Below are 21,185 nucleotides of genomic sequence, written 5' to 3'. Positions count from 1 at the left end.
TTTTTTCACCTGAGAAAGGAGAGCCGTCTCTCCAGGTTTTGGAATCAGCCTACAGGGACGGAAGGAACCAGTCATTTTTTTCCTGGCAGCAGCGATATTTCACTCTAAAGAGGACGCGAGGAATCTCTCTGTTTGCTGTCTGTGGCCAACTTTTCCCTCTCGGAGCACAGGGGAATGCCTACACCTGCCCTCCAGGCAGCTATTTCCAGCAGAACTGTTACCAGAGCTGACTAACTTCTGCACACTGGTTTCCCTTTCCAGGAAACAGGACCAAAATTCTTTCCTGAATCAAAGGGAAGCTGGATTAGAGATATAGATACCGCAGCACCAACCCAAAGTCTTTAAGGCCAGGCTCCTTCAAGCAGCCCACGAACTTGTGCATGCAAGCCTTGCCACAGACGGATCCTCCCACCCATGCACAACCCTGCATCGCTGATAACCCAGCCCTCCTCAAAGGCAGGGTGGGCGTTTGGCACCTACACAGGCAACAAGCCACCACACCTTCAAGCTTTCATTTCCAGGGGTAATGAGAGGCTTCTCAGTGCCTGGCTGCAGTCTCCAGGGCTTAACTATTAACTTTCAGGTGAAAAAGAACAGCCAGGCACACATAGGATCTAGCATGAACAAAAGCCTTCTCAGCCTTTTAAGGGAGAAGAAACCATGTCTTTGAAGATGAAACCCCCACACCCCTGAAGCCCAGGGGAAGCTGCCAGGCCAATGAGAAAAGGAAAGCAACAGGCTTAGTCCTGGTACCTGCAAGACCTTCTGGAAGCTCAGGTTCCCTCTATCCTGCTGGTGGGCATGGGGGGAACTCACCATGAGCACCAGGACCTCATGGGAGCATTTGATTCCTGAGGAGTTACCAGCTGAGGTGTGGGTGCTGGATCTGGGAATAGGAGGGAGCAGTGAGGCTGCTCCAGGGTAGTCAGGATGAGCCCTGCAGCACTGTGGTAATCAAGGTCACTGCTGGAAAGGGGCTGGGGCACAGATGAGCAGTTATGTAGCCACGAGGAGCTGGCAGAAGTGATCTGCACTGGCAGAAGTGATCTGCACTGACTGCACCTCCCCAGCGGCTCTCCAAGGACAGGGCTGCCTCAGGCTGTCCCAGCCCTGCAGTTACATCCCAGCCTTCCATCCGGGAGCTCAGGATTATTCTAATCATCGCATTGAGATGGTCAAATGCACTGGCAGCTGAGCAGCCCCCAGGCAAATTCCTCCCAGGGCAGCTCGGGGTGCTGAAGCCAGGGCCTGTGATCCCAGCTCTGGTCCACTGTGACAAGGAGTTCCAGCAGCAGAGAAGAACAGGCCCAGCTCCCAAACCATCCCCCCCAAGGTCTCTTCCCCATGGTCCCCAGGGTAGCCAGCACAGCACTCAGCCCTGCAGTAGGGGCAGAACTTGGGGTGCTCTTGACCCGCATCTGCTCTCATGATTAGACCTGGAAAAGCACCTCAGGAGTCACAGCCTCCCTGCTGCAGGAGGGACAGTGGCCCTCACTAGTTTGGTCACCAGTGAGGTTCTCTGCTGCAACACAGTCTTACCCAAAGGAAAGGGGTAAATGCAGCTGGAGCTCGGGGCTGGCCTGTGTCATGCATGGTGGGTCTACACTTTGTTTGGAAGCTCAGAACATGTTCCTCTCCTCTAGGCAGTTCAGACTACCATCAACAACCAGAGCCATGGAGCAGTCCTGTCTGCAGGCAGGAGAATGATGTGATGCTCAAAGACCTCGGAGATGAAGCCAGAGATGGTCATTGCTCAGGGCACAAGAAAAATACAGCCTGAGGCAGCTTTCCTATCTGTTTGTTGGGAGCAGACCCTTCCTTGGGATGCTGTCAGTCATGGTGACAGGAACCAAAATGTTTGGCTGGCATCGCTTGATTAATGCAAGAGTGCAAGAGAAGACTCTTGGCCATTTGCTTTCCAGAGTACCCATCAAATTCACTGAAAGACAGCTCAGCTGGGACAGTCCCATGGATTTGGTGGAGTTCCCCATCCTGGACACCTGCCGAGTCACCACACTGACACTTTATCCCACTCACAACTTTGTGCTTTTATTCTTACACAGTGGGCACAGTTGCAGTGATGACTTTTCACCTGGTGAGGTTGCAGGGCACCCTGGAGCTCCCTGCCAGCTCCAGCAGAGCCATAACCTTGGGTCCACTGGGAATTAATGAGCCTTATTTAGGCACACATGAGCTGCACAAATTAAAGAAATGAAACCAAATATTTCTTTAATTTAGCCAGCACAGATAACAGACAGATCAAGATAAGACATACACCAGTATGTACTTCCCTCGTTCTGGAAGTCCAATGTCATCCATCCAACAGAGAGTTGGCTTCCAGGATCATGGATTTTTTAAAACGTGGATTTTCCAACATAACCTCTACAGGCAGTTCTACTCTGTTATTCTGCTCCCTAATGACTGGTGTGAGATCCTATTCCCCTTTTTTGCCAGGCAACAATTGAAAGTCCCAAAGTCACAACATGTCACCCCCTTTTGTCTCTCATTCTCAGCCTGAGCCACTTCACCCTGGCAATCACTCGCTGACTGTGGGCAGTGATCACCTCTTTCCTACAGCTGCTCTTTCTTTCATGGATAGCTGCTGGTCAGTTTATTTTCACCAGACATTTGATGGTTGATCCTATCGTAGGTACCTAAAACTTCTCTTATTGTTTCTTCCTGATTTTTAGTTCAAGGAATAGATGAAAGTAAAAAAGGAAAATTGTTGGTTTATCCCACTACTTTGCCTCTATCCAAACAAAATATTAGTTGAAGGGTATTTTCTGTTAGAAGTGTCAAAACATTTACTATCTGTAAATTCAGTACCCTTGAAATTGATAAAAGCAGGGTGCTTACATCTGGCACCACTCAAGAGGCAGCAGCTTGTGCCCTAAGGAACTGTAGTTCACATTCTCTACCAGCTAAAAGACAGTAAATTATTCCCTCAAGCCTGCTCCAGGAAAGCACAAACATCAGCTTGACTCTGACCAAAATTTCTTCTCGGGAAGCAGGAGGTTTGTAGAGATAAACTCCTGCTGCAGTACACGATATGCTGGCCCTGGGGCTCATATTATGCACTTGCTTGTACCTAATGGAGGTGGTAACATGCCAGAAGTATTTTTGCCCTCAAAGCTGGGCTCTTCACTGAAAGGTAACATAATGACATAAGGACAAAATTTCTGCCTTGTTGGGAGTTTGGCATCACTGATGTTGCTAATTCTGGAAATTCTATCTATTTTCATTGATACAATAATCCATTTTACTTTTATATCTAGTTCAGCTATTCTCCTCAAATTACTTCTGGTGGCAGTGAGTGCCATTCATTTAATGAAAAAAATGTTTCTATCAAATCTGAATTTGTCACCTCGGCTTTACAAATGTAAAAACTGGGCCTATAAAGCTACAAGACAAAAATAGAAGTTCTCCATCCATTTTGTCTGTGTTAATCATCACTGTAGCTATTTTAACCCCTCATTCTCTTCAGTCTCTCTGTAATCTTTCTGCTGTCTCACTATTTTTTGTTAGCATTTTCAAAATCCTAAGGAACTTGAAATACAAAGCATCTGCCCATGATGCCCAGAACTCAGACTTGGACTGATCCAGGTAATTTAAAAAATAAGAGTTGTCAGAAGACTTTGCTTTCTCTACCTATGCTGTCCTTCACATTCCAAACTGCAACTTCATTTGTCACTGTGATCTACTCCATAACCTTGATAAGGTATCATTACAGTTTCTTTTTTATTTAATTTGAGCTTGATTTTCACAACTTTCATTATTTTCTATCTCACTGGTCATTCTTTTTCCAGAGTAATTTAAAAACACCAAACCAAACCATTATCAACTAAAAAAAAAAAAAAATCCCAGCAGAAGTCAGTAATAAACTGTTGGAAAAACCCAGAGCGTAACAAGGGTTTTGTAATTATACAGTCTAGTGTAATAAATTGGTAAGCAAATTAGCTCTCACATTTTAAATCTCTTCACAGGTATGTACATGTGGCACAGAAGGACAAATATGCCTTTATTATCCTACTTTATGAGGACTGTTAACAGCTTATTATCATGAACTATATATTACCATCAGCCCCCTGAGTAACAAACCTTTTATTGTGCTCTGAAAATAAACTTGAAACTCAAAGCTACTACCAAGACAGGGTATCTGGGAAGAACCTCAGTACTGCAGCAGAAATAAAGGGGGAAGGAACTCTCCTTAATGAGTCTTAACAGATCTTGGCATTTAGTCTGATTTAGGCTCAGAATTCCCCCAGGTTTCAATAGTGTAACTGCTGTTAATTGTCTAAATGCCAATTTACACAGGACGTATAGCTCAAAATCTGCTTAAGCTTAACCACTTAACGTGAAGTTAGCAAGAGAGTTTAAGATGGAGAAGTATATCCACCCCTCTGTTTGCTTCTTGAAGCAAGATTTGTGTAAGAAATCTTATCAGAGCACACACAGAACTACAAAATACACAAGTTTATGCCCCTGGAAAGCAGCAGCAGCAGCCACTCCTGTTTTCTGCGTAGCCCAGAAACACTTGCCTGCCTTCTTACCTGTGAGAGAGGAAGGAAGTTTTTACCAAGTGCTGTATGTTTCTCTTCTAAATTAAATCATTGTTCCTTCTGTTGCAAATGCAGTGTGCTAAGGAATGGTATCCATACGCTGCAGAGATCAGCATTAAATTAACCTTGATGCAGCACCTTAGCAAAGCCTCTAATATTACAGTAGCCGTACTTTCTTTCTCCAGCAGCTGAGCTAATCTCCATGATTGTTTCCACAGATATAATTTTGCTATCCTTTAAGAGAACAGAAGTTGCAGAGAATTTTCATTGCTACCAAATATTACAGAATCACAGAATGGGCCGGGCTGGAAGTGACCACAGTGGGTCACATCTGATCCAACACCCCTACTCAAGCAGGGCCATCCCACACAAATGGCACAGGATTGTGTCCAGACAGTTCTTGAATGTGTCCAGTGAGGGAGACCCCACAACCTCTCTGGGTGTTCTGTTCCAGTGTGTGGTCACTGCCCAGTAAAGAAGTTCTTCCTCATGTTCAGGTGAAGGTTCCTGTGCATCACATCCTGCCTGTTGCCTTCTGCCCTATTGCTCAGCACTGCTGAGCAGAGCCTGGGTCTGTCCTCTGACACCTCCTGCCAGATACTCACAGACACTGATGAGATCCCCGCTCAGTCATCTCCTCACGGCTGAACAAGCCCAGCTCCCTCAGCCTTTCCTTGTAAGAGATGCTCCAGTCCCCCAGGCATCCTTGCTCTTCTCCAGTGGACCTCTCCAGGAACTCCATGTCTCTCTTGTCCTGAGGAGCCCAGAACTGGACACAGCACTCCACACGTGCCTCACCAGGGCAGAGTAGAGGGGCAGGATCACCCTCCCCGAATGGCTGGCACTGCTTTTCCATCCTAATCCACCCCAGGACACCAATGGCCTTGGCCACAAGGGCACTGCTGGCTCAGGGACAGCTTGTTGTCCACCAGGACCCCCAGGTCCTTTTCTGCAGAGCTCCTTCCCTCAGCCTGTGCGCTGCTGCAAGGGGAAGAACCCTGCATTTGCCTTTGCTGAATTTCAGACATTTCCTGTCTGCCCATCTCTCCACCCCGGCGAGGTCCTTCTGAAGGGCCACACAGCACTCTGGGCTATCGGCCACAATATTCCTCCTCACATGTGTGATTGTTTATAACACACACACAGTGTACAGGAGACAGATGTAGTCCCTTCATGGTATTTCAGAATAAGAAGGGCTCCAGATGATCCTCTCCTTCCCCTCCTTCATGACATCTTTGAACTCATGCATAGGGAAAAGATCATTTCCATCTAGCAGTGCAAATCAAGTGTCAGACTCTTCAGTGTCTTATCACACCATCCAACAGCCTGACCCAGCAAAGACTTAGCTTTAATCTTTTTGGGCTGCTAGTAGCTACTCCAATCAAAGTAGAAGAGAAGCATATGCATGAGCTTTAGCAAGGCTGGGAAATGTGGGATTAAGAACTACTGCTTTTGTTCTGGCAAATACACAGACTACAATACAAAGCACACGAGGAAAAATGCACACATCTTTTTAGCAATCCCCCTGCCCCAGTTTTCCACCCACCTCACACCACAACAGAAATGCTCTTCCAAGGGCAGAACTCTGACAATTGGTGGGAAAATACAGGCAAACTGCTCTAACCACTTTCTGCAGGAGTCATTTTGGCATGCTTTAAATGCCAGGCAGTATTTACGGATTTGCTTGGACATGTGCATTTATGCATCTTATTCATCTTAACCAAAGAGAACTCCACATACTTTGCTACAGAACCTCACCAAATACTTTAACTCAAAGCTTCTGGATTTTCATGTCTTTAATCTGTATTAAATACCTGGCTACTTTTTCAAACCAGGATTACATCTCAAGCATTCATTTTTTGTAAATCAATACATTTGAAAGACTTGTTTAACTAACTGAGCATGTCCTGTCTCAGACCATTTCTTTTTCTTGTGCTGTCATAGCCATTTCCCATCTAAGTCTGTGTTACTTGGGTGGTCAGCATTTTGGAAAAGGGAAGTCTATGACACTTCTGTCTTTTTAAAGAAGAAGGTTTGTGTCCCTTTGTGTTTCTTATTTAGCAACCACATTGCAGAGTAGAAGGAAACGCCCCCTCCCAAGATTCATTTTGGTAATGAGCACATAATGGTGTCACCTCAGTTCTCAGCACCTCAAGGGGTATGTATCAGGAAATGAAGACTGCAAAAACTCACAGTATGGGTGTGTGAGGCACTCAAGGGTGTGACAGAGCTGCACATTTACAACTGCTCAAACTCACATTCCTCTTCAACAGAAAAAAAAGACTTCCAGGCCACTTATGAAGTGAAAGGAAAACAAATATTGAAGTGATAAATCCCCTTAGCATTTTTCAGCAGGCTTTGTGCCCCTCCTTTTTAAAAAAATAAATAAAATTGAGTCCTTACTTAACTTCCAGATTAAGGAGTGCTATTCAAAGCAGTTCAGACCCAATTACAACCCTTGAAACACCACTGAAATGCACTACAATATTCTTTTATTTAGTTTACAGAAGTGTCTATCAGTACAGGTTGCAGAAAGAAAATGTTTAGTGCTATTTACAATTTGTTTTAAAACTCTGCTCTATACAAATTTAATTCTGATCAGTATGAACAATATTTTTGTAAATCTACTGCATATAAAGCATTTCATCAAAGCAGTAACAATGAATAAAATAACCTGTTTACATCTGAATGATGCCAATCATTCGGAAAAACGATTACACAGAACATCTGTAAGAGTTGTGGACACTTAAGTAGAGAACACAATGTCAACCTGTGACTCAGTTTTTTAAAGGCTAAAGCTATTTATATGGAATATTGTTCTATTATACTACACGCCAATCTATATTTAACTTCTATAGTTATGTATTTTATAAGATTTTTATTAAATATATTCTACACATATTTGTAATTTCACCCAGGAAGAATTCCTCCCCAGTGAAAAAATATAAAATCTTTTATATTTTTTAATTTTTATTTATTTTTATTTTTTACAGGTTTAGATGAAACTAGCTCATGCTTTAGTGCTGTGCAAACTTCTTTCGCATATCAACATTTAAATTATTGATATGAAATAAAAGAATGGCATCCTTTTCAATTATGTATGCCTTCAAAAATCAGCTTTCTGATTTTAATACCATTGCAAGCACTAATACCAAATGCAGATTACGTAAAGGAAAAAAAAACTAGTACTATGGCAGAAGTTTTTCTTTTTGCTTTTTAAATTTTAATAATTCTTTTTGAAATCTCTAATGAGTAAGCATGACACTGGAGTCTAAGGTACAGATGAGAAAAATGACTGAAAAACACCAATTGCCAATATTCAAATACATAAAATTGATCAGTAAATGATGTTTTCTAACGTTTATGCACAATAATAAAAGCCTATGAACTACAGGAAACTACCCCTCCCATATTAAGGCTAGGAAATGCACTCTCTGCACTTGTTTGTGCTGTCTGAATAAGCACTCAACTAACACACGATTGGAGTGCACACAGTAACAAAAAAATCAGTTTCATCAGCCCTCTACAGAGTGCTTTTAAATTACAGGCACATAGTATTTTTTCTTTGTTGTAGTGAAAATATATATACTTAGACTTGGTTTAGTTAGTATTCTGTGCCAGTTTGGCCACCGAGGTTGACTTAGGTAGAATTGACTTAACAGTTTTTCCTTTGATTTGGCCATAAGTGAGATTTGTTTTAATTATTAATATACTATTTTCCAGTGTTGCATTATACATTGTGGGTTATTACTAGATGTCTCAAATATTGTTAGATATTGTTGATGAGAAATATACTGTCAACCATATTTAGTGCAAATTGCATCTAGAAAGCTTGACTGGTTAGATCCGGTTAATGCAGATTTTTGTGGTAGCAAAAAGATTCCTGCTATGGAAAAGAACACAAACCTTTCTGGCGACTGGATTCTTTCAAAAAGTGATGTACTGTAAGATTATTCAACAAACAAAAAGGAGGAATTGAAAAAAATAATTAAAGTGTTCATAGATCTTTCACTTTTTTTTTTTTAAAAAGACTAATGAGACAGTGTTCGTGTATTATTTCAGTTCCATGGATTTACAGACAGGCTCTTCCTACAGGTGTTTGAAGCAAGGTAGGGCCTCTTCTATTCCAGCAGCATGAAAGACAAAGACTATATTACATCACACTTAGCAGGTAAAGCTAACAGGGTTTACAGGATTACACAGCAATTGCTTTCTCCAGTTTTTTCACGGTTCCTTTGACCTGCAAAGAAGAGGGAACTTATTTTACTTACATTCCTTTTCTAAAGCAATGAGGCTTTTTTTTCTGTGTGAGAGTATGCTTATTAAAAGTCTGTTCTTAATTATTTCTCGTAAAATATTATTTATTGTTATACATACATAACTGAAAAATAAGTCAGGAATAGTTTTTCACAATAAAAACAAGAGCTTTTAATGTCTGAGTATGTTTCTGCACTATATAAAAATGCTAAACCAGAAAGTTAATTTCTTAGTTTTCTACAAACATGTACAAAAGTATTCCATTACCTTCTTCACAAAAGTGTACAAGGACTTGACTTTTCTCTACTATGAAATACTCAAAAAGCCTGTAAGAGACCTGACCACTTTGCCATTATTCGAGTAAGAAACTCCTCTAGTGCCCAGCCTACCTTGAGAGTTTGGTTCTGGCAGTGTCTCTCTAGCCACCAAATGCATCACTGTTGTTTTGCCAAAAGGAAGTTTTAATGCTGCAAGAGGAGAAAGGGAGAGTTATTAACAATTATATCAGCCTTTTTTTCTCCAAAATACCCAGTTGAAACTAACTATAATTGGATTAGCACCTGTAAGTTCATATCGCTAGGTTTGAACTGCTTACAGGTTGAAGTTTGGTGAATCAGGGACACAGGGCATGACAGTAGTCACTTAGAGCACTGAATTCTTGAAGACATCATACTCCTGTTAGGAAACATAGCCCTCCTCCTTTGTGTAAAAAAGTGAAGTAGACATTCATGCCAAGACTCAGGTATTAAGCACTCTTTAATGATAATGATGCCAAAAAGTTGCTAATGCAGCCATCAAATTGTTATGCCTGAGATATCAAAACACTAAGCCTCTACGGCAAAACAGATTTTCCTAAAACATATTTTGATCCATGACACAGATTTTTTGAAATACAAAATGTCTGCATCTTGCCTTTTAATATTAATCTGTAACATCAGCTGCATGTGAAAAAAATCAGATTTAAAGTAGTTCTCACAATGCTGCCTTTGTGAGCTTTAGTAACACAAAATTTTAAAAAATGGTTCTTTCCACAATTCATTCTGCTTGTGTCTGAAACTAAAATGATAATTTTTACATTCCAATTTAAGTATACAAGTACACTGTATACTTGGAGTATCTTCCTTGATTGTTTTTCTAAAAAATAGAAGGCAAAGATGATCTAAGTTCTGTCCTTCCCACCTTAAACTGGAAAAAAGTCAGCGATAAATTTAACAAGAATTTAATCCTTAATACACAAATAATTCTGATTTGAGTAGACTTTGTCCTATCAAACTCAAATTATAACTTTTATTTTCACATACAGTGAAATGGCATTTTAAGTGAATAAATGAATAAGGAATGGCCAATAAACCTGAAGGCAACTGAAGCGACAAATGCGTCTGTTTTAATCACTACAGCATAGATTAAAGATTCACTAATAAAAAGCCTCCCTACAACACCACTATTAAATCATGTTCATTGCCACGTATTTATTTTCAAAAATGCAAATTATTATTAAAATACAGGTTCAAACACAGGTGTAAGCACACAAACTGATGCAGAATTCCATGAGATTCTTTAATACAACTGTACTTTGGGAAAAGCCATCTCCATGGAAAGGCAAATCCAAAGTTGCTTAGTTTACTTGAAGCACTGCCTGTGCCTGCAACTAGAAGATATTGATAGCTTGAATTCTGACAAAGATGATGTATTTTGGATACTTAATACCATGATACAACTGAAAATGCTGACTGTTAATATGCTCTTTGCAAACTCCATGAAAAAGGATTGTCTTCTTAAGGTAAACCCTTGAATTGCAAAATAATAACATGAGGAACATCTTTCATAATATCAACACAATTCAGGAGACTTGATTAGTGAGTTGTGGAGATTATTTACAGTAATCAAGTAGAACAATGTTAATATTTATATTAACTGATTTCAACTAGTACTTTGCATAGTTTACACAAGTTCTTGATAGAAATTTCCAGCTCCTTGTTTGGAGCACTATGACAGCATCTGAGCAGCCTATACTCAGTAATCCTTTCTTGCTCTTCTCTTTGTGCTCTCACCCTTTTCTCTCACTTTGACTAAAATGGTATTTATTTCCTTTCCTAACTGTTCAATTCTATTGTTGTTCAGTATTTTCTATCATCAAAACTTACTTTTCACTCCCTTTTAGAATGTGGATGGCACATGGTGGGTTGACTTCCCTTCCCCAGTAAATAAGGAAGCAAATGCTGCTGATTACCATTATCTACCAAGAAATGGAGAACTGTTGATTATGTATTACTTCCCTAATTAATATTATTTGAAATGCAAACTGCAGAACAAATATTTAGCTAAAGGATTAAATTTCCTGCTGGAAGCTGAACAACAGACTCTGCCTGGCTAGCCAACTCCCCAGCCCTCTGCACAGGCAGGACATAACAAAACAGTGTGGCTCAAGAACTGCAGGCAAGAGTGGTGCAGCTTTACAGAGGTGTCTCTTCTACACTGCTTCCAGTGCCATTAGCTCTGCTGTTCTTTCAGTGACAGGCCATTCAGAGGAGGTATCAAAATGGATGATTTCTTTAAAATAAAATTTTTAACTCAAAAGCACTTTTTCTTATCAATTTCTCATTTTTGAGGCCTCTTGGTTTATTGATTTGAGCTTATGAATTTGAGTCTCAAATTCATAACCCACTACACAGGCATGTAAGGTAAAAGTGAAAAAAAAAAAATGAACTCCAGTTAAAAAAGAAAACAACAAACTGTTTCCTTGGAAACTTTTGTTTCTCTGGATGATTCAGGAGGTCCAAATTCCAGTCAATATTTCCTAATCACCTAAAGCAAATATAATACTAAGTGCTATAACTCAGTCAAAGAGAACTGCAGCTAGAAAAGTTTAATGAAAGTGTATTATAATAGAATAAGAAACATAACATAAATATTGGACTTAGCAAGAAACCTCCCCCACTCCACCTCCCTTTTAAAGGTAACTAGTTCACTTGAGGTTACCTCTAATGAACAACACAAACTGAAGTAAGAGTCTTTTCAGGCTGTTTCATGAATTCCTATTCCCCTTTCAGCTGTGTAATCTTAGTCCTGATAACTTCATTAGTGCTGAAGTTAAGCCAATGTTTTAGGGATTCTTTTTCTTAAAACAATACAGCAACAAAAATATTTTTTAAAAACACTTATATACATGTAAGATCCTTGGGGTAAAAACATGATGATTAAATCGCAACGCATGAATGATTAAGAATGAACTAAAATGCCCTGAACCCAACTGTTTAAAATTCACAGACCTAAGTTAATGCAAGAGTCATCAGCATGCAGCTACTATTTTTCAGCTTAACTCATTAAATATAATATTAAATATACTAAACAAATATTCAACATTTTTTCAAATTTAGACAAATGTCACTAAAGGGAAAAAATGCTGGTGGTAAAGAGCAACACTCAGATGAATGGCAAAGTAAATCCCAGTTAGCTATCCTTGCCTGGAAATGTAGGGTAAGACTAGCATCTTTAATTGCAGAGATGATCCAAGACTTAACATTTGTCTTTCAACTCTACTCCAACTGCTACTAGCTGCACTCACTGTCACCTGGTAAAAATACAAATTAAAGAGTGAATAAAAATTTCAGAGTTCTTCCAGCTGTGCTGACAATGATCTTGTTTGTATATATAGAAGCATTAAAAATTTATATATGTGGAGAGTAAATCTATAAGTACATTACTAGGCAACACCAGGAACGGTAAAAAGTGAATCAATTGCTACATCATCCCAGTCTCTACATGGAATATCACCATAAGCAGTCCAGAAATATTATTTTAAGATTCCTCTTAACTTCAGAAAGAAATATTATTTTCAGATTCCTCTTCAAAAACAATTCAGTGGTGATTTTGTATTACATTACATTCTCCTTTCTGTACTGCGTTCAGGTACCAAAGCATAATTTGAGCATTCAAAGTAGGAACATTAATTTGTTTTTAAACTCGCACAGAATGGAAAGTCTCATATTGTTTAGTCATTGATACAACTGATATTTCTAATGGCAAATGCTACCTACAAAAGGAGAGATGACTTAACAAACGTGTGTCACACCTCTATCAAGGGTTCCCACCAAAATGCCTAATTGTGGGAAAACACTTGCCACGAGGGGGCACAGTTGAATTGCATTTCCTTAGCAAACGAAGTGAAGCCATTTACTGTTGTTTTCACATAACTATGCAATTGTATCCCTGGGAGAGCACTGGACAGCAAGAATGCTTCCCCTCATTCTCATTCATAGGGTGTCTTCCTGCGTTGCACTAAGATTTAAAGTATTGTTTGACTAATTATCATAAAGTTTATCAAGCATTTTAAAATACTTCAGATATTTATTAAATAGCTTGTCCTGCAAATGTGGTAAGAGAGGTGGAACAAAATATTCCATTTAGAGAGACAACAAATAAAAGCAGCACTACAGTTTCTTTGTGTGAGAGGAGACTTTACTTAGCAGGTGGTTCCTCACAAAGTTAACAACTCATGTTAACAAGATGGAAAAATATGCAATAAAGCACAATGTCACTCTATGCACAAGAAAAACAGTATAAAGCATGCCATCCTGTGATCTTGAACAGTAAAGTAGTATTTACTGAACTGTAAATAAATATCCCCTTTGCCTAAGTGTAACACGTATAGTGAAAATTATTTTCATACCTCCTAATGTCACATTGCCATGAAGAAACCTCCCTTGATAAATAAGCCGCAAGATATTTGGACTGCTGACTTGTTCTTCTTCCCAATCTGAAGAAAGAGAGAATTTCCACAGTTACATTGTAATAAAAACGTCTTTTGTCATTTCTCTCACCTTTACCCAAGAAGAAAATCAGGAACACTAAAGAGAGAACACAGGCTGAAGGTACGGGAAGATAATTCAAGGCCAGCACTCCTGAAGTCTATAGCTGAATTTATTATTTGACACTGCACATTGAAACACGTAATTTTATGTCTGCAAGTATAAATATTACTGATGTCACAGACTGCAGGATATATTTAGCACATACACAAGTCCTAAAGAAAATATTTCATCCATGCTAATTGCTTTCTGATTGTTGATATGCAGGCCATTCTGAAGTTTCCCAAGCCATACTCCTCATCACCAGCTAATTGACTAACTGGAGCTGTTCTCCAGCAACGGGAAGCTGCCACACACAGAGCGAGCGCGCATGTGATGGGTCACTTGAAACAGGACTCTGAGATCACAGCACTGAAAAAAAGCTCGGGAGGCTGCTCAGCGCTGTTCGATGATGGCCAGATCCAACCAGTTCCATGTCTGGAGGGGGCAGTGACCTGAGCAGCCCCTGACCGCCACCACAGAGCCGGAACAGAGGCTCTCTCAGAGCAGACACCCACCAATACATTTTAAGGAGCCATCCATGAATGTTTTTATGTGGTAAACAGTGGTTAAAAAAAAAGCAAGCATGCATCTTCCTATAATACTTAAGCCATCATAAATAAATTATAAGCTTTGATGGTCTTTTCCTACTCTTTTTCCATTCCCTGTCACAATATGAAGAACAAATAAATATGCACTTTGCTTTCAGAACAAGTATCATAAAGCCTTGAAATGTTGAATTTAAATGGTCTCTCTGGGAATAGAGTGTCTTAGATGTTTCTTAGATGACCAGATATCTGGCAACAGTTGTTCACAAATGTTCTCTCTGTTTTTGTAGGGTTTATACAACAAAATGAATATTCAGCAAGGGATCAGGACAAGCCACAGAAACCAACCTGTTCACTGGGAACACACAATTAACATATAGGCAATAGCAACTGGCACCACAAAAGGAGAAGAACTGAAAAGGGTAGAAGGGCTTCGCATTTAAAACAAAAGCCACAGCTGCAGAATGTGTGGAGAGGCATCTGGTGCAAAAAGCAAGCAGGCAGAGACTGGGCAGCAGGAGCCATCTCAGCCCCAGACCGTGGCAGAAGCAAGGCTGGTACCAACAGCAGAAGCTACAACATTCCCAGGTGCTCCCATGTGCCTGGTTTATAAGATTAGATCAAATTAGGCAACCAAAGCTATTTGAATTTCAAGTATTTCCACTTAGGGTCTGATTCAATTGTCTTGCTGTTCAAGCACGTGCCCGTTCTGCTGTGCTGTGAAGTAGACTACATCAAGGACCTGAATTATCACACTGCTACCATAACAGTTTTGTTTTGTCTTATTTTTTACTCCATACAGTCTGAACTCCACTATACTGTGGCTGTTAAGAGGAGAAATTCAGCCAGTTGACAGTGCCATAATGATGTAAAACCACAACCAAAAGAAGACAGACTAGATTTTGGCACAGGTATTTTCTCACTGTTAAGCTGCCAAGTTACCCATCCTTTTAATTTCTGCTTCTTGGCTGGAAGTCTGAAACATTTCTTTCTGACATGAATTCAAATTTTAATTTCCACCGATGACTAAATGAGCCAAGTACTCACTGAACCTACCTTTTTTTTAAAAAAAAAAAGTTCAGATAATTGCTGTACAAGAAAAAAGTTAATATTTTAGAAGAAAATGGGGAGGGTAAGAAATGAAGAGGTAACCTATCTAGATGATATGCATTAAAATAAATTTGGCATTTTCTACTGTAAGTTTAGAAATCCTTAATTAACAACTTAATTAACAACAATTGCCAGAAGAGGTGGGGTGAGGTTTGCCTTAATCCTGCCAGCATGTGACAGGTTATTTAATTCCTTTTTTTTTCCCCCCACAAGATAATGACAAGTCAAAACAGCGGTAAAAAACATTGTAACATCTGTTTCAAGGCAACATCAGTCCTCATCAAGATTTCTCAGTCCTGTGGCAAAGAGGAGCACTCTCAGTCTGAAAACAGCAAATGGGCTGATGTTTGTGAAAATCTATATGCTATTCTGAAGTGAGATTGTTTTGGGTTTTTTCTTTTAAATTGAGACTATTCTTCTTTGCAAAGGCAATTAAATATTCATCAAAAGTTAGAGCACTCCCTCAGGACAGCAGGTATTTGAACTGAGGTTTCCATGTCTGGTTCTACTTTTTTTTAAAGAAGAGATTTTAAAGTCTATGTTTCTTCCCAACTCCAAACTCAGAATCTGCAACTTTAAAGCTCTTCACAAGACTGTGAACATGACCTCACATGTTCACAGGCATAAACTTGAGTAAAGAAAAAAAATCCAGTTGTGCCTCTACCAATTGAGATAAATGTACACAAAGAACATTTGGTTATAACAGTTAAGTTATACACACAGATTAAAATATGCACAGCACAGATGCTATGTTAACCTATTTTTTAAAGCATTTCACATCTGTATCTAATACTTCAGAGGACTTAAAACTCCTTCTTCTTCATTACATATTTTACTAAATACATAATACTGCATCCCAGCAAATCAAACAGCAAACTGAACTTTTTCCTGACCTCAAAGACCAGTTTAAGGCCTAAAATACCGATTATCATCATTAACTTTTTGGCATAAACTATCATCCACCATATGTCTTTGACAAAGGCACCACAGAAACAGATAGTGCAATGTTTTAGTTTGCCTAAATAGTAGTCTTTTTAACATCAAAACAGTAACCCAAATGAAGTCCTGTACCAAAAGAAGCGTTTTCTTTCATCGTATGTAATGCTATGTCTGTGTTTTGGCTATTTTCCCATGAAATCATAGTCAGGGAGAACAGAAGCACTTTGTTTTGGGGAACTATTCACATATGTGAATACACATCTTAAGTTCTCAAGTCCATTTTCTGAAGCCAGTATTCCTGTATGACACCAAGTATATTTACACAAACAGCATCCACTCTTCTAATGTCTCTTAAAATGGGCTTTTATATTTGTTTTTCTCCTGGAAAAATATCAGTATTGCAGATCAGTATTGCCAAGATAAGGCAGTAAGGAAAAAGTACTTCAGACTCAATTTCACTAATGCATTCCTGTGACTTCCCATGCTTTATTTTAGCTGTCCTCATGTAAGAGGTTTTATATCTCCAACATTTCCTCACACTTACTAGATCTGCTAACCTGATCGATAAAGAAAAATTTCTAAAGATAGGGGGAAAGAGGTACTTCCGTTTGGGGAAACAAATTTTAGAAACAAAGTAGGAAACAGTCCTGACATCTACAAATCTGCCCAACTGAAGGAACTGTGAGAAAGAAGGCAGAACACCTGTATTTCTATATAAACCTTTGTCCAGATAGTGATAGATGTAATTAAATTGAATGCTGAGCAAGAGATCAGTTTACTGACACTTTAGTCTGATACAGGGAAGCTCCTTGCTCACCAGTTAAAAAGCCAAAGCCACACTGCTACTCACCCATTGGCCAGTTGTCATACACATGTTTTGCAATATCTGCAGCAGAGTCATTTGGTGAAAACAGGAACTCTTTTGTTTTCCCGCTTACCAAGATGAGGCGCAAATTTATCTGGTAAAAAAATCCCAAAACATCAGTATTAGGAAAGTTTACAGAGATGAGTTAAATTATTTATTTTTTACAGTTACTAAAAACTGTTACTGGTTTTGGAAGACTGATCCAAATTATTTGAGAAAACAGTTTAACATGTCAACATATGTTAAAAAGAGGGTCAAAGAGGTCAATAAAATGTTGTTCACAAACCCATAATCTAGGAGGATTATATTAACAGCTGGTATTTTTGATTATAAACACCAGAAGGTTCTGTAAGTGATTGAAGCAACTGTGCCAATAAAAAATAGCTTCCAATAAGGTAGAAACATACTCTAGTAATGACACATAAGCAACATAGCTCCTGAATGAAGAGGAAAAATATAAACCTGAAAAATTAACTTAAACAGAGAGAATTAAAATATCAAAATCTGTACCTGAATAGCCTGTGAGCCTAAAAAAAAGCCCTAGAATGCTCCCTCCTGATCTCAGCCAGTGCATCTCCTACAAAATGCCAGGGAGTCAGGAGGAACATCCTTCCTTGCTCCCAGCTGCCACAAAGCTGCCTTCCTGACTCCCTCTGCAAGTCTTCTGAATTGAAAACTTTTTTCCGTAACTGTCTTACTGTCTTTCACCACAAGCAAAGTGAGGTCCTCATGCAACACAGTAATGACATCACACCATAATTTTTCTTTCATTAATTTCCTCCATATAACCACCAACACCTTCAGCCATAATTTTCCTCTCTTCTATTTGCAAATTACTGAATAGAATTCATTTTCCATATAGCATTAAAATAACACATATAAAGAGTTCACTATGACATTATTTACAATGCAAAAGAGATTAATTTTTGGTTCCACGAGCAACTGTTAGCAGGTCACAAAATACATTTGGGTAGCTAACACTTAGCAATGCCCAAGGCAAGCAGGAGTCTAGCTGCTGTTGTACTTTGACCTACAAGCCCACATTTCATCAAGCTTCAATGAGACTTTAGCAGACTAACTGCTTGGATACTTCTTTCCAAGTCACACTCAAGATGTGGCTCTCTCTTTAGTTAAGCTGCAACAAAGCTTTCTTTGTTGGAATTTGGTAAACTGTTTTCTACATCAAATATCAAGTGAAAAATTTACAGCAGTGTCCAAGTTTTCCAGACTTCTTGAAAAAATCTCTGTGCATCATATCCACTGAATATAAGAGCCCTGCCTCAGCTGCCTACTTTCCACTTATTTCAGAAGCTCCTCAGACAGATCATCTATTGCCTCTTAAATGCTTTGGCTTGGATTCATCCTACCTATCTTTAAGCACCTAATGGAGGTATCCAAATCACAATCTCTATCATCCAGCACACTTCAAGGTCAGTGAAGGAACTGACCCCTCTTAAAAGCAATTCAGTGTCTGTTTCAAAGCATAGCAAGTATAAAAAGAGTGAGCATAAAAGGCTAGGTTCTCCTCCCTGTCCTCCTACTAACACCCTTTGGAAAATACAAGTTCTTCCATTAGCCCAGGAAAGCAGCCAAGTGGTAGATGTCTCTGAGAAAGCAACATAGCCACTCCAGGAGCATCATTGCATACCAGGAAATCATAAAAACACTTGAAAGAGAAAAACAGAGAATTAATGCTGTTTAGTCAAAAACAATTCTTCATAAAATTCAGAATATATCTGGCTATACACAAAGTTTTGTTTTCTTTGAAATTTCCATAATGATTTAGGAATCATTTTCAAATTTCACCAATATTTAGCAGAAAGAGAAAATCAAGTTCTACTGTTTCTGTTTACTCCAAAAACCTGACTACTGTGATGAAACTACAGCTTCAAAAAGTTGGACTATGCTCAGGTGTTGTTTTGCTTATACTGTCTTTCAGTTTCAGTATTTCACCCCCCCTTTACTGTCTCCACCTGTGTATGTATAGACAACACTCACAGATACAGTTTCTTTAGCTGGACTACCCTAGATGTGCTCTTCAAGTTTTCTCTAGTGAGACCTCCTTTCATCCTAGGAGCCTGTCTCTGCACAATTTCTTCTATTTTCTCCTCAAACAAACGACAAGCGTACTACATGATGTCTCACCAGATGCTTGTATAACACCACCAGTAATTTCCTCTGTCTGCTGGAAACATCTTCTGTGATTGTATCCCAAGAGAACATATACCTTCTTCATAACTGCACCACGCTGTTTGTTTGGTTACTTTGCACCCTTTTCTACTTTGATCCTTTCAATTATTCAGCCTCCAAACTTTTATCTTGGCTGCATCACCCTAAAAGCACATGGCTCCAAATTTCATCCCACTCCTACTACTCCATCCCTCAGAGAGAAAGGAAGTTAGGTGTAAAGAAGTATACTATGTAACAAAGATGTTTCAGATTTCCCCCAATTTCTGGGCACTGGACCTAAGAAATCCCCCAAAGTTCTTCCTCTCTACATTACAAGCACTTTTTACATTTCATGTCACCAATGAATTCAAGCATCAAGATGTCATTACACTTACCTTTGTCATTAAATGACTCAGGAAACATCAAAATTCCTCTGACAGTTGTTTCATAATGAATTTAATAACAAGCTCTCTCTGAGCTGCCTCCCCCCTCTCAGCTAAGTCCTTTATATGAGGCTCACAGACACAGTTTCTCTAAAACTTTGTAATTTCTCCTGTTTAACCAATGGTTTGCAAAACAGCACCACATCAGTTACTAAGTACATATTCAGATGACACTATAAAAATGTGCATGTAGAAAGTAAGTTCTTTTCATCAGTTTGCCATGCTCCAGCTTTTGGAAATGGGATATACTGCATTTGATTCCACTCTCTCTACACCTCATTATTTTTAATTATTTTTTAAGCATTAATGCACCTCTTTACAATACCAACATATAGCCAAAAATTAGAAGTTCAGACCAAATCACAAACTGTTACTTGTGCCTGGAATGGGCTGCCTGTTTAAAAGAGCTAACAAACCAACCCCAAATTTTCAGCACAAGTGCCTACCCCTTAGCTTCTTTCCCAGCAGCCCTTTTGTCTCTCACTCCAATTCCTAATATCTGTTTCCTATACTTGAACTGGCTCACAAGACACCTCCCTTAGCTTGCTCCCTCTGGCTAAGCAGCTCCCAAACTCTGAATTTATATAATTGATCTGAGGGTTTATTTTTCTTCATCTGTGTGTAGTTTAGCTGTGGTGGGGGTTACCTGTTTTGAAGACCATAGCACTTTCCTAGTCATTAGACATAAAACCAAATCATCCACTTCCTAGAACTACCTAGTTTGGATTCTACAAGGAGATGACTAAAAAAAACCCCAAAAGATTAGCACTGCTCAGTATGATTATGGCACTGCATTAAGACAGAAGTGAAGTTGTTCTTCTTCTACCATAACGTTAGGGAGACATTTCTTTTTATTCTCACTACTGAGTTTTGAGATCACCAGACACACTAAAGTGAATACAGAAAGGAGATGAATATCACTACAAAATAACCAAAACTAGCTTGGCTTCCTGGAAATTTTGATTAAGTCATACCTTTGCAGTTAATATACACCATAAAATCAATATAAGCAACATGAGGAAGGAAAAAAAAAGAATGAAAAATGTTAGATCCTTCTTTCTCCCTAACTCCCTTAGATAGATAAGGTTCTTGTTGCTGAAGAGCATTTCTTATAGTCTTACTATGAAATATAGAAGGCATATTGAGATAAGGTAATAATTTCACAGGGTATATTACAAAGTATGTGTAAAATGCAGAATAAATATTTTCATTAAAAAAAAAAATCATCACATATCAGCAGAAGCCCAAAATGAATTTTTAAGTCAGTCAAGCAGATGTTACATCAAGTGCAAAGAAATAGCTGTTCTAATGAAAGGTTTGAATATTTTCTTATTTATAGTACAGCATGCCACTGACACATTTAGTTTGAATGTTTCTCTCTATTGCTATATATATATACACACACACATATATATTTATGTTTCTTAATCTCGTCTTGAAGGAATCTT

General features: G+C 39.0%; 1 protein-coding gene across 1 annotated transcript in view; it reads right to left on the bottom strand.

Moving 5' to 3' along the window:
• Window positions 1-7,029: 7,029 nt before the first annotated feature.
• Window positions 7,030-21,185, bottom strand: part of UBL3 (ubiquitin like 3) — a 56,067-nt gene continuing 41,911 nt past the window's right edge. The window contains exons 2-5 of the mRNA XM_015637330.3: window positions 17,111-17,219; window positions 13,486-13,572; window positions 9,206-9,283; window positions 7,030-8,799 (exon numbers count right to left, since the gene is read on the bottom strand). Of these exons, the coding sequence (XP_015492816.1) occupies window positions 8,747-8,799; window positions 9,206-9,283; window positions 13,486-13,572; window positions 17,111-17,219 (327 nt within the window). The 3' untranslated portion in view covers window positions 7,030-8,746. The remainder of the gene's footprint in view (window positions 8,800-9,205; window positions 9,284-13,485; window positions 13,573-17,110; window positions 17,220-21,185) is intronic.

Source organism: Parus major, chromosome 1, assembly GCF_001522545.3.
Source record: "Parus major isolate Abel chromosome 1, Parus_major1.1, whole genome shotgun sequence".
Classification (NCBI taxonomy): Eukaryota; Metazoa; Chordata; class Aves; order Passeriformes; family Paridae; genus Parus; species Parus major.
Note: the sequence above shows the minus strand (reverse complement) of the source record. Positions and strands in the feature narration are given on the sequence as shown.